At 42.9% G+C, this 13,772-nt stretch overlaps 1 protein-coding gene across 1 annotated transcript in view; it reads left to right on the top strand.

Annotated features, from left to right (window-relative positions):
* The window catches only part of LOC308111358 (teneurin-3), a gene marked incomplete at its 5' end in the record, with an annotated part of 187,682 nt that overhangs the window by 113,286 nt on the left and 60,624 nt on the right, over positions 1-13,772 (top strand). The window contains 2 exons of the mRNA XM_080466222.1: positions 4,590-4,736; positions 7,476-7,698. Coding sequence (XP_080322348.1) covers positions 4,590-4,736; positions 7,476-7,698 — 370 coding nt within the window. The remainder of the gene's footprint in view (positions 1-4,589; positions 4,737-7,475; positions 7,699-13,772) is intronic.

Below are 13,772 nucleotides of genomic sequence, written 5' to 3'. Positions count from 1 at the left end.
GTCCTGGATTGGTTTTACTTCAATTTCATTTATTTACTCGAGTCAGTCAGTCAGTATTTTAATCATTTAGTTTTTAAGTAAAACTTTTGAATTTTTGGATTAATGACTGGAAAGATGGATGGATAAGTGATGAATGATGGGTAGAAGATAGAGGGATGGATAGAAGATATAGAAGATAGAGGGATGGATAGAAGATAGAGGGATGGATAGAAGATATAGAAGATAGAGGGATGGATAGAAGATAGAGGGATGGATAGAAGATAGAGGGATGGATAGAAGATAGAGGGATGGATAGAAGATAGAGGGATGGCTAGAAGATAGAGGGATGGATAGAAGATATAGAAGATAGAGGGATGGATAGAAGATAGAGGGATGGATAGAAGATATAGAAGATAGAGGGATGGATAGAAGATAGAGGGATGGATAGAAGATATAGAAGATAGAGGGATGGATAGAAGATAGAGGGATGGATAGAAGATAGAGGGATGGATAGAAGATATAGAAGATAGAGGGATGGATAGAAGATAGAGGGATGGATAGAAGATATAGAAGATAGAGGGATGGATAGAAGATAGAGGGATGGATAGAAGATAGAGGGATGGATAGAAGATATAGAAGATAGAGGGATGGATAGAAGATAGAGGGATGGATAGAAGATATAGAAGATAGAGGGATGGATAGAAGATAGAGGGATGGATAGAAGATATAGAAGATAGAGGGATGGATAGAAGATAGAGGGATGGATAGAAGATAGAGGGATGGATAGAAGATATAGAAGATAGAGGGATGGATAGAAGATAGAGGGATGGATAGAAGATATAGAAGATAGAGGGATGGATAGAAGATAGAGGGATGGATAGAAGATAGAGGGATGGATAGAAGATAGAGGGATTGATAGAAGATATAGAAGATAGAGGGATGGATAGAAGATAGAGGGATGGATAGAAGATATAGAAGATAGAGGGATGGATAGAAGATAGAGGGATGGATAGAAGATAGAGGGATGGATAGAAGATATAGAAGATAGAGGGATGGATAGAAGATATAGAAGATAGAGGGATGGATAGAAGATAGAGGGATGGATAGAAGATAGAGGGATGGATAGAAGATAGAGGGATGGATAGTTTCTCCCATCGTGAATATTTCTAAGCCTACTAAGCTCGGTAGCGACTCAGTTTAGGGATTTATAGAGTTCAATGTCTGATTTTCCCTTTGGAAATGTTTCTGTTTCTTCAAGAATCAAAATGGTGGCCAGTGTAGGAGACTCACTACTATCCAAGTGAAAATGAAATGTTCATCTTCACATCCGAGAGGAAAGAAACAAAAAGGATTTGATCTAAACATTTGATCGTTGCAGGAGTGAGAACGAGTTGGAATCGTAGACTTTTCTTCCCTCAGGATGACTAACTTTGTCATTTCCATCCTGGATTCAGATATTCCACCTCTCTCCGCAGCTGAAGTGATCCTCAGGTATTAGTGCGCCCCGGGCAGGTATTTAGGGAGCCGGAGAGCCGCGGCTCGGCCTCTTTGGAATATCATTTTTCTGAAATGGTCGGCGCTTCACCCGGCATTAATGAGGATAATGAGTTGTGAGATGTCACTTCCCATTGACCTTTGACTGCGGCTGCCTCGACACCTTCACCTCAGTCAGAAGTCCTGCAGTTGAACCCTGACAGGCGGCGCCACACGGCGTTCCCCCAAGTGTCACCCCAGCCTCTTCATGACGACAGGTCCCCCGCCAAACGATGATCCGCCACTCCAAAACTCCTCAGCCCTGATTATGTATTTACAAGTTCTCTCATCAGCAATCCCACGTCCGCGGCCTGGATTCCTCTGGGCGGGGGGGGCGGGGGTGGAGTGGGGGGGGGGCAGCGAGGTCACATTCCTGTTCTTATCTTATTAATCTTCCCCACCTCGGGGCAGACCTTTTCTTTTTCTTTCCTCCCGGTTCAGGAGAAGTAACTCCTTGCAAAGCGGGAGCTTAGTTTGTCTCTCAAACCCTGAATAAACTGCCATTTGCACAAAGCGCCTTTTAATCACATTACATGGTCAGAGCCTGAATGGAGGACTTCCTCGGCCATTCTTTTGTCACACGCCTCTAGATCCTGTTTTATATGCAAGGCTAAGCCCATTGTCGCTGCTTTTCTCAGCGCTGCGGTTTACCGCTAAGGTGTTTTTGATTTGTCTTAGCGTACTGCCGCTGCATGTAGTTAAAATCACTGGAGTGGAGATGACGGGGAAAAAAGAAAGAAAATATATATATATATATATATTTATATTTATATATTTATATGTAGGTGCAGTATTGTGCTTCATGATGCATTGCGATTGGAATGAGGCTGAGCCTGCACACCCTGACAAGCCCACAGTGAAATGTTTTGAAGCAGACCCAGATGAAACTGGCTCATAGGGTTTGAAAACAAAGCGTGTTACAACACTCAGATATCAAGAGAAGCCGTGTGTGTGTTCGTCTTTGTGTTCGCCCGCTTTGGCAAAGCAAAGCAGATGGAGAGAGTTAACAGTGAATATTTTACCCCAGAACAAGTCGCTCAATTTCTTCATTTGCCTCCTATAGAAGAGACTTTAATAGCAATTGAAGGTGCTTTTACAGGAAAGACAAGATGATTTTTTTAAATGTTTTCTTCTGAGACCATTCATGCATGTGTAATTCTGATGAATCAGTGAGTGTTTTAATTAACAGATGCACCACAAGTTTGTTACCGATTCCTTCCTCTTGCTGGAGCTCAGCCTCCAATCCGATGCACCTTCTGTTTCTTTAGTTTTTCTTTCTCAGACAAATATTCTTCTTGTTTTTGTCTATTTGCATTTCTCTGCCTAACTCCTACTTATATCCATTCTCTTCTCTATTTTATGTCTGTATGCCTGTCTGCCTACTCTATCTGTCTCTTTCCAACTCCCTCTTGGCTCACATGTGTAGCCCTGGATTCTAGAGTATCAGGTAAAAAAAATACTTTTTTTCCCCCTTGTTTTGTTTTTGCTTGAGATTTATTCTCCTCATGCTAGATGTTTTTTTTTTCTTTTTCTTTATTTATTTTACAATCCAGTTTTGTTTTTTATTTTGCTGCAAAAAAAGTGACCTTTATTTAAACTAAATAAAAGTGGGTGAGCCTGCAGCTTCCCACTCTCTGTGTTAATATCCTGTCACTCATGCTGAGTATTTACTGATTCAGCTCCATCAGCATCACTGCTGCCGTTTACACGGACAGTGGGAACAATTGAAATAAAACCAGAAGCTAAAACATGGAGAACACGACGATAATCTACGTTAAAAAAAAATAAAAACTCAAAATCTCTCTCTATATATCTATATCTATAAATATATATTGAAGCAGGTACATGAGCCAGCGTTTCCACTTTTCTGTAAGTTCTAATAAGTAAAAATGTGTTTGTCAGTCCTAGCTCTCTGCCTCCACAGAGATAAGTAATTTTCTTTTCCAAATGTTTCCCTTTCCTCGGTTGTGTAATAGGAGCAGTCAAGATAGGATATAAAGGTAAATTGAACCACTACCCCCCCCAAGGGAGATTGTCACCAACAATCCCCCCCTGCTCTCTGTCTTTCCTAGCACGGCGTTTATACACCTGTTTTCTGTCCGAGTCGATCATAATGTTTCTGCTGTGATCCTGCCCCCCCCGCCTCCCCCCTCCCCCCCACCACCACCACCACCTTGTCTTAATTCCCTGTGTCTGCCAGATTAAACGCCCCGAACTGGTGTGGTTTAGTCGTGTTTGGGCTCCCTGTCTTCACCCTCCACTAGAAGGAATGCGATTTGGCAGCGAGTGCACTGTTTTCTGTAGATGTTGAAACTCAAGACCCCCCCCCCCACCCACCCACCCCCCCATCCCCCCCCCCCCCCTCCCCCACCTATTTTTACATATATATATATACTTCCTCTTCCCCTTGATGTTGCCGTTACTTCACATGAGTGTTTCTAACATCTGCAATAGACTATTTATATTTATTTTTATTTTTCTCTTCAGGCAAAAGCAATAAACCTTTTTTCTTTTTTTCGCCTCTTAAGTGGGATTTGGGCAACTTTGAAAAATAAAAAAAATCCTTGAAATTGTAATACAAGAAAAAAGCCACTTGACTAGATATGACATGCGGCAGCCATTCATTGAACACACACGTTGTGAGGATTTGTGAAATCATAAATCCTCACAACGTCTCACTTGAACTTCAACAGTGTCATTCAAACTTTGATTTAGAGTTTGTGGGTTTAACTCAACATGCGTTCCCAGTCTGGCTCTATCATTAAGAACTAAACTGCTTGTTTCTCTTCTCTCCCTCCTTATTCCTCCTTTCTTACTTTCATTTCCATCATAGCTGCACACGCTTTTTAAAAAAACAAACAAACTCATGTGAAACGACTGTAACTCCTCACAGCCCCCCCCCCCCGTCCCCCCCCCGTCCCCCGTCCCCCCCCGTCCTGTCAGAGCTGTATCGTATTGTATGTTCACTCAATACTGTCTCCTCTCATCCTTTTTGTCCCTCCTCTGCCCCCCGTCCACTCTAAATGCCCCCCCCCTCCTGCGCTCCTTGTTCTGACGCGAACATGATCTGTTGACAGACGGCTGCCCGGGGCTGTGCAACAACAACGGGAGGTGTGTCCTGGATCAGAACGTCTGGCACTGCATCTGCCAGGCAGGATGGAGAGGGCTGGGCTGCGACGTCGCCACGGAGACGCTCTGCTCCGACGGCAAGGATAACGAGGGAGGTAGGGAAGGAGGGAAAGCCTCGTACAAATCGTCTTTTAGCTCTCATGAAGGAGAGAGAGAGAGAGAGAGAGAGAGAGAGAGAGAGAGAGTTGTACCTCTCTCATTGTGCCAGACAGAACCCTGGCTCGGTTGGGACTCCAGTGCAAACAAACAAAACAAATCAATCATACATAAAACATCACGGGAACAGAATATGCAAATGTGGCAGCGGAGCAGATTGTTAAACATCCTGGTTTGAAATATACAGTAGATCAATTAAATTAAAGGGAGAAGTAGTGGTGACTTTTCTGTATGTTAATTCCCTCTGAGCCGGGTTTCTAATGACTCAGCCTGATCGGCAGCACTAGAACTTCTGTGGTTTGTTTGAGGTCGACTAGTTTCATCCTGCTGCCGCTCTCATGAAAAGCAGAGTTTGATCTGCAGGACGTGATGGAAGTGACAGACCCGCCATTCTTACGTTTACACTTCAGTCTTTTGGAATTCAAGTCAGTACAATATAGCATCAAAACAGAATTTTTTACACTTCAGTCTTTTGTGATGTGCATATTGTTGATATAGCAACAAGAATAATTTAACGTATATCCCTAAAATATATCTCCAATGCTTAGTGAACAAACCGTGTTCACCAGCAGAGCCAATCTGACCAGTCAGGCTCAATGTACACAACAACGTTTTCAAAACAACGTCCCTATAAACAATAATACTGGGAGAACACAGACAATCTAATGGACAGACCACCGAGTGGGATTGTTATTATAGTGACTGTCAAAATAAAACTACCAAGTTGGATTGTTATTATAGTGACTGTCAAAATAAAACTACCAAGTTGTATTGTTATTATAGTGACTGTCACAATAAAACTACCAAGTTGGATTGTTATTATAGTGACTGTCACAATAAAACTACCAAGTTGGATTGTTATTATAGTGACTGTCACAATAAAACTACCAAGTTGGATTGTTATTACTGTGACTGTCACAATAAAACTACCAAGTTGGATTGTTATTACTGTGACTGTCACAATAAAACTACCAAGTTGTATTGTTATTATAGTGACTGTCACAATAAAACTACCAAGTTGGATTGTTATTACTGTGACTGTCACAATAAAACTACCAAGTTGTATTGTTATTATAGTGACTGTCACAATAAAACTACCAAGTTGTATTGTTATTATAGTGACTGTCACAATAAAACTACCAAGTTGGATTGTTATTATAGTGACTGTCACAATAAAACTACCAAGTTGGATTGTTATTACTGTGACTGTCACAATAAAACTACCAAGTTGTATTGTTATTATGGTGACTGTCACAATAAAACTACCAAGTTGTATTGTTATTATGGTGACTGTCACAATAAAACTACCAAGTTGTATTGTTATTATAGTGACTGTCACAATAAAACTACCAAGTGTGATTATTATTACTGTGACTGTCACAATAAAACTACCAAGTTGTATTGTTATTATAGTGACTGTCACAATAAAACTACCAAGTTGGATTGTTATTATAGTGACTGTCACAATAAAACTACCAAGTTGGATTGTTATTACTGTGACTGTCACAATAAAACTACCAAGTTGGATTGTTATTACTGTGACTGTCACAATAAAACTACCAAGTTGGATTGTTATTACTGTGACTGTCACAATAAAACTACCAAGTGTGATTATTATTACTGTGACTGTCACAATAAAACTACCAAGTGTGATTATTATTACTGTGACTGTCAGTAGCAGCGTTTCTGAACGTTTTGAAAAAGTCTTCAGTGACTCTGAGCTTCGTTGTTCAAAGTTTTTCACTTAAAAACGTTGTTGTGTAAACGAGGCCAAATTTTTTTAATATCTATATATATATCTATATATATATTGTTTTGAATTTTTTCCAGTTTAACAGACAAAGATTAGGAGAATATGGACTTACAAAAATATAGAATTTAAAAATAGTCAATCAGGGCAGAACTGAGAATAGAAGCAGTAAATTCATGACGCCTGCCATGAATGTTTCTGCTTCTCTTCTCAGTTGTGATGAGAAACGAGAATCAACAGCAACAATAAAGAAACTAAAAACAAACAAAACAACCATAAAACGACACTCACAAATCAGAACAAGACAAGAAAACACCACGAAACCGGCAGAGAAAGAAAATGAATGAATCCATGAATTAAACATGGAGGGGAAAAGTCATAATGTCCTTAAACGGACACATTTTGCTCTTTTTCCTGATTTCCTTCCACTTTAAAATCATCCTGCTTCCATTGCAAACCGTGTCCTGGTGCAGCTCCTGGTGCAGCTCCTGGTGCAGCTCCTGGTGCAGCTCCTGGTGCAGCTCCTGGTGCAGCTCCTAGTGCAGCTCCTGGTGCAGCTCCTGGTGCAGCTCCTGGTGCAGCTCCTGGTGCAGCTCCTAGTGCAGCTCCTGGTGCAGCTCCTGGTGCAGCTCCTGGTGCAGCTCCTGGTGCAGCTCCTGGTGCAGCTCCTGGTGCAGCTCCTAGTGCAGCTCCTAGTGCAGCTCCTGGTGCAGCTCCTGGTGCAGCTCCTAGTGCAGCTCCTGGTGCAGCTCCTGGTGCAGCTCCTAGTGCAGCTCCTGGTGCAGCTCCTAGTGCAGCTCCTGGTGCAGCTCCTGGTGCAGCTCGCCGGAGCTCGTAGCCGTGATGGAGGCCGTCCTGGTTCCTTTGTCCGACCCGGACGCCTCCAGGTCAGCGCCGCTCCGTCCTGACTGTCACTCCTGTGTTCCAGACGGCCTGGTGGACTGCATGGACCCAGACTGCTGCACTCAGATCTCCTGTCAGGGTCAGACCTACTGTCGCGGCTCGCCCGACCCCGCCGCCGCCGCCGCGGCGGGCCAGGGTCAGGGGTCGGCCGCTCAGCTCATGGCCAAGAGCTTCTACGAGCGCGTCAGCTTCCTGATCGGCCCCAGTGGCAGTCACGTGATCCCCTGGGACAACCCGTTCAACAGCAGGTAAGCAGCTTAATGAATTCTGTGGCTCACGTCAGGAGTTTGCCGTCTGGTTTCCCAGCCCAGGGAGACGCCTGTTGTTTGTGCAGCGACTCTGAAGTGTCCGGGAATCTCACTTCTCTTTGTCTCTGCAGTCAAAGTGACAAGTGTGTTTACAGTGGTTGGGCTGCCACCAGCGATCTGCTGTTTGCTCTGCCAGGAAGATTAAGTAGCTGAGAGCCTGCGCTAAAAATAACCCTGATGACTGTAAAATCTGTGAGATTAGGTTGCTCTCTCCTTGATGAAAGAGCCATGTGGTTTTTAAAATTAGAACGGAAGGAACAGCAGAGAATACTGCATATACACACACCGTATATCATTTTATAGCATCATTAGCAGGCTGCACTTACTGTGTGTGTGTGTGTGTGTGTGTGTGTGTGTGTGTGTGTGTGTGTGTGTGTGTGTGTGTGTGTGTGTGTGTGTGTGTGTGTGTGTGTATATATTTCAGTGCTGTCAAAAATAATGCCTTCATTTAATAAATTGATTTGAAACGTTTAATTTGTTAAGAAATGTTAACATAATTAACAGTTTTTTATTTATATTTTACTCCCTTACCGGAGCGGCCTCATGTCCAGCGTCTCTGGGCGCAGCACCGTGAATACAGAGCAGCACCGTGACCACAGAGCAGCACCGTGAATACAGAGCAGCACCATGACCACAGAGCAGCACCATGACCACAGAGCAGCACCATGACCACAGAGCAGCACCGTGACCACAGAGCAGCACCGTGAATACAGAGCAGCACCATGACCACAGAGCAGCACCATGACCACAGAGCAGCACCGTGACCACAGAGCAGCACCGTGAATACAGAGCAGCACCATGACCACAGAGCAGCACAACACCCAGTGGAATGTTAATGCAGAAAGTTTCACTTTAAAAAGTTCCCTGACGGCTGATTGAGAAAGTAAAAGTCATTAGTTTTACTCTGAAAAGCCGAATTGAACAACCACAGAAGTAATTCTGCAGCAAAACAGCAGGTTGCCATGTTGGCTGACCAGGAGACTCCAAACTGCTAAAGCTGGAGGAAATACTGCTAAAATATTAATTTATCCTCTTTCTTCTGTATACTGTGTGTGTGTGTGTGTGTGTGTGTGTGTGTGTGTGTGTGTGTGTGTGTGTGTGTGTGTGTGTGTGTGTGTGTGTGTGTGTGTGTGTGTAGTCTCTCTCTCTATTTATTAATTCATTAATTTATGATTTTATTATTTTGCTGATCTTGGACAGAAACAGTTTCATGCAAAGCTAAAAGGACGTTATAAAATTAGTCTTTCAATTTAAATAAAGTCTGTTTGTTGAGTCGACATTAATTCTGTGATTTTCCCTGAATAATTAACCTTTACAAGCTTCAGTCTTCAGAAAACAATGTGTTAATTAGTTAATATTAATATAAATTAGTGAATTGATTGACAGCACTAATATATATATATATATATGTTAAATCTTAAACATATTTTTCAGACTAGCTGGATGTATGCCTCCCCTGTGTGGAACTATTTTCATCAATAAACCATCAAACAACGCTAAATGTATTATTCCACTTTGATGAAAAGTTTTAGTCCAAAACTCATAAAATATGCGTTTGGTAGAGTTTTATTAAGTGTTTAATGCATCGTTATTGTTATGCATGCGAAGACCTTCGTTCAGTCTGTCCTGAACTTTGCTTTAAAATAAAAACTCCCTTCAGACAGAAAGGAGTGAAAACTTGTGGAAAGTTTCCCGTCAGGCCAGGCAATGTCTTGTTTTACTCTTTATGATCAACACATGAGTTTTTAACATCCAGATGCTTCAGTGTTCAGCATGTTGGAACTATAACATGAACCAACATTTACTTTACATGAAAGACATAATGATGGTTTTACTCTCCAGTTTGAACGATGGTTTCCTCAGACAAAGACAATGTGACTCTAGTTTCCAAAACAAGTTTGATGAACTGATTTAATCAATACAACATTTATATCAGTCTCTTCTGTACAGTTACAGTTTGGAAAACAACATTAGACTTACACATTTTGTTCATTTGGCAAACAACCTGTTCAAATAAACATAATGTGAATATTTTTGTTCAAATATGTTTGCTGGAGGTAAAAACTGGTCACAGGTACCTGGTGTTATCGTGTATTAGCAGATCGTTTGTTCCCAATCGCATTTTCCCCAGAATAAGTTCCAAACCCTCCTGATACGTTAAAGGGAAACCCTGTAAAGCTTCAGTCAAGCCTCTGCTGTACACCAGGGGGCAGTGTGGAGTCACTTCGTTCAGGGTTTTCGTATAGTTTTGTCATTGCAGTGGTTTAGATTGATAAATGGGGTTCACTTGTTTTAAGCGTCCGTCTTTAAGTTAACGTTTCCTCATGTAGTTCCTTTAATGACTCAAAACAACACTGACCATGGCAGCAGGATAACTTACTGACCAGGAGCACATCACTAGATTGTCTTAGAGATGATATTATGACTGAAAGCGTTGCAGTGCTTAAAGACAATACAGGTATGAAACATGTTTTCTCACATTGCAATGTACCGGCACTATATGGGCTGGATGAGAAGTCACTGAGCTCATTGGCTTTGTGTTCAACATGCAGATACATAGATGAGGAGATGAGCCTCCATAAAATGAGCTGTGCTACGATGGAGTCGGGAGTCTGAGCTGATCCGTCTCAAAGCAAGAACCTGTGAGAAAAACAGAGAAAAGTCAGGAAAGGTTGAGAAAAGACACAGAAAATGTGTCATGATAAAGGATGTGAATAACAGTGGTGGAGGATTTACCGTCACGAGGCCGAGGACCCATTGATACGACATTTATGTGTGAAAGCAGAAAACCTTCATTGTGTTTTGGCGTCAGTTAACAGGGTGACGCTGCTGGGAGTCACTGAAAACACAACTTTCTGAAAACACTCAGGCTACGTCTCCATGGAAACACTGGAGGAGCTGCGACTGCTCCTAAATACCACGGCTGTTCTGCACATGCTCAGTAGATAGACCATACCAACGAGGTCACGACTGCCAGTCCATATTCTCCTGGGACTGCGTTCTTTTATTTTGACAGTCACCGTAATAACAATCCAACTTGGTTCTTTTATTTTGACAGTCACCATAATAACAATCCAACTTGGTTCTTTTATTTTGACAGTCAGCGTAATAACAATCCAACTTGGTTCTTTTATTTTGACAGTCAGCGTAATAACAATCCAACTTGGTTCTTTTATTTTGACAGTCAGCGTAATAACAATCCAACTTGGTTCTTTTATTTTGACAGTCAGCGTAATAACAATCCAACTTGGTTCTTTTATTTTGACAGTCAGCGTAATAACAATCCAACTTGGTTCTTTTATTTTGACAGTCAGCGTAATAACAATCCAACTTGGTGGTCTGTCCTGTAAAATGCCAACGCTCTCCCAGTGTTCATGTTTAGAGTCCGTTGTTCTCTGCATGTCTGGTTTCATTATATAAACACACGACAGCCCCACCTAGTGGCCCTACATGAAAACTACATCATTTTCAGCTTTTCTATGTAAATTCTAAAAGTTACCATGTAAACGCGAAACCTTCCGGAAACGAAAACACAAACACGATGCTGACTTCCACCACATCTTCAAACGCTTCCCAAACAGACGGAAATGCCATTATTACATTATTAGTTGAAGGTGAATGTGTTGAGTTCCTCTTTGGCCAAACCTGCAGCCGATCCAGTCCGATGTGTTTCACACATGGACCAGGAAACGCTGAGTCGTCGTCGCCACTGAAACTCTCTGCACTCCCACGTCTGCTGCCGGTGGTGAGGAGAGATGTTTGCCACAGATGGGGAGGAAAATGATTGCTAACTGTGTGCAGAAGGGCTGTGGGAATATTTCCTCCAATAGTTTAAAGTAATCCTTATGTAAATAGCGCGCTTTACTGAAAATATAGAATGAGGCAATTCCCCCCAGCTGAGTTCTGGGTAATCCTCGTCCTCATTGTCTTCAGCTTACTGTCGATTTCATGTCTGGCAGTGGCTTTAGCTCTCTTGCTCACAATGTTCATTTGCCTTTTTCTTTTTTTTTTTTATCTCCCCGAACAAGTTAGTTTTATAGTCAAAGACAACATTTTAGTCGCTCTGCAAACAAGCACCGCCACTCGATTTGGCAAAATTAATTATGTCCTTTTAAAAAAAAAAAACATCAGCATGAACGGACGTAATGAAGTCAGATTCAGTTTGTTTTCACTCTTATTTAGTTTGTTAACGTTTGTGTGAGGTGACAGAGTGAATCATTTATGGACAGCCTGAGCAGAGTATATCTTCTAAAAGTAAAAGGTCAGTGAGGCGGCGGGAGAACGCCAGAGGAAGGATTTCTGAATGGGCTCTGTGACATCTCATGTCTTCGCCGAGCAGAAATGCTAAACACTTTGTTTCTTTGCTTCAATATTTTAAGAAGCGCTCGTGTCGAAGTGCTGAGGGTTTCGGTGTGCGGTCAGGTTTCAGGATTCCCCAGAATAAAACATGTCTTGTGGTTTATGCCCCCCCACTGGGCGGATGGTGTTTCTCTGCGGGGACTGGGACGGCGACAAATAGGAAGGCATGAATTATATGATTCATTTGTGGGGCTTTGCCTTTTGTTTCAGCTCTCACAGCATCCGTCTTCCTCTCATAAGATTAATAGGGACTGGAGGGGGGAAGAAGGAGTGAACCTTCGGCGTGGATCTTAAGTGGCCTTGTTGTTTGAGCCAGTAAATAAAGGAGGGGAGATCCAGACCTGCAACGGGAGGGAACGAAGAGGGGGGCTGAAGCTGTTGATCATCTGGGTCTCAGATACGTAATGACCTGGAGATAAAGTGGCCAAATGGGACCTTTTCTTTTTGCCCACCGGTGACAAATGCAGAGGAACACTTTTTAAAATTCTGCTTTGTGGCCTGAGAAGTGGGGGGATGATTAAATGTTGATGGAGAAATATCTCGTGGTCTTACCTTCAGACGAAGGACTGACTTAACAAATCGCTTCACACTTTAAGATCCGAGCAGAAGAACGGTTGTTAAGACAAGTTCTACCTGAAGGCCCTGCAGTCTGCGTGAATAATGGCTGAGGGGCTGTGAGGCTTTAATCATGCAGGAATCTTCTGTGTCTGTGATTTATCCTGCAAAGGTGCTAAAGAAAATACAGTTTTTTAGGAGAGAGCGGGGGGGGATGGGGGGAGGGGGGGGGGTGACCAGGAGCAAATCCATTTCCCAGCAAGGAAAATGTGAGTGAGTAATGCTCCACCGGCCTGGACTAACTACCACAGACGTGCCCTGAAGTGAAGTATTTAACCCCCCCCCCCTTCCACCCCCCCCTTATCTGCTCCACTGGCATTCCTGTTTAGCCAGCAGGCGGAGGAGGAGGCGGCTCATATCAGGCAGCGTGGGGGGGCGGGGGGCCTCGCCCGGGGGGGGCGGGGGCAGCAGCAGGAAGAAGAACCCGGGGTCTTGGGGAAGCTTCTTCCAGCCAGGATTTCTTTTTCACTTCATTTTTCCAGAACAACTCATCCGTCCATACGTCTTTTGGTTTTTTACCACTTTAAATAACTCAGAGGGGAAAGAAGCCAAAAGCGTTTATCCTGCAACCGTTTTCTTTTTTGAGATTTTGATGTCTTGTTTACGTGACAACGGTGAAAACGGTCCGGCTCTGTCTCCGTGTTAACGCTGTAGAGGGGCCTGAGGGTCCCCATGGGACCGGCACAGGGAGGACATGCAGACCTCACACACACTCAGTGGGACTCAAACCAGGGCTTCACTCACCGTGAGGCGAGAGTACAAACCACTGCACTGCGCAAACTGAGAAAAAATCTTGATGAATAAAAGAAAGAAGAAGGCAAAAATATTTTTGTCATAAATAAGACATTTTTAAATGAATGTGACTTTTGGAGGTCATGATGAGCCGCAGCTTTTCATGTCCTTCCTGTGGTTTCTGAGTCCCGAGCTTCCATCTCGACCTTGCTGCTCCAACTCCAGTCTACCTAAATGCATTATTTAAAATACTACGATAAGCTCAGGTGTAATGTTGTATAGCACAGCAGATTCTTCAACGTAACTAG

Source organism: Lipophrys pholis (genome assembly GCF_963383615.2).
Source record: "Lipophrys pholis genome assembly, chromosome: 6".
NCBI classification, from domain to species: Eukaryota; Metazoa; Chordata; class Actinopteri; order Blenniiformes; family Blenniidae; genus Lipophrys; species Lipophrys pholis.
Note: the sequence above shows the minus strand (reverse complement) of the source record. Positions and strands in the feature narration are given on the sequence as shown.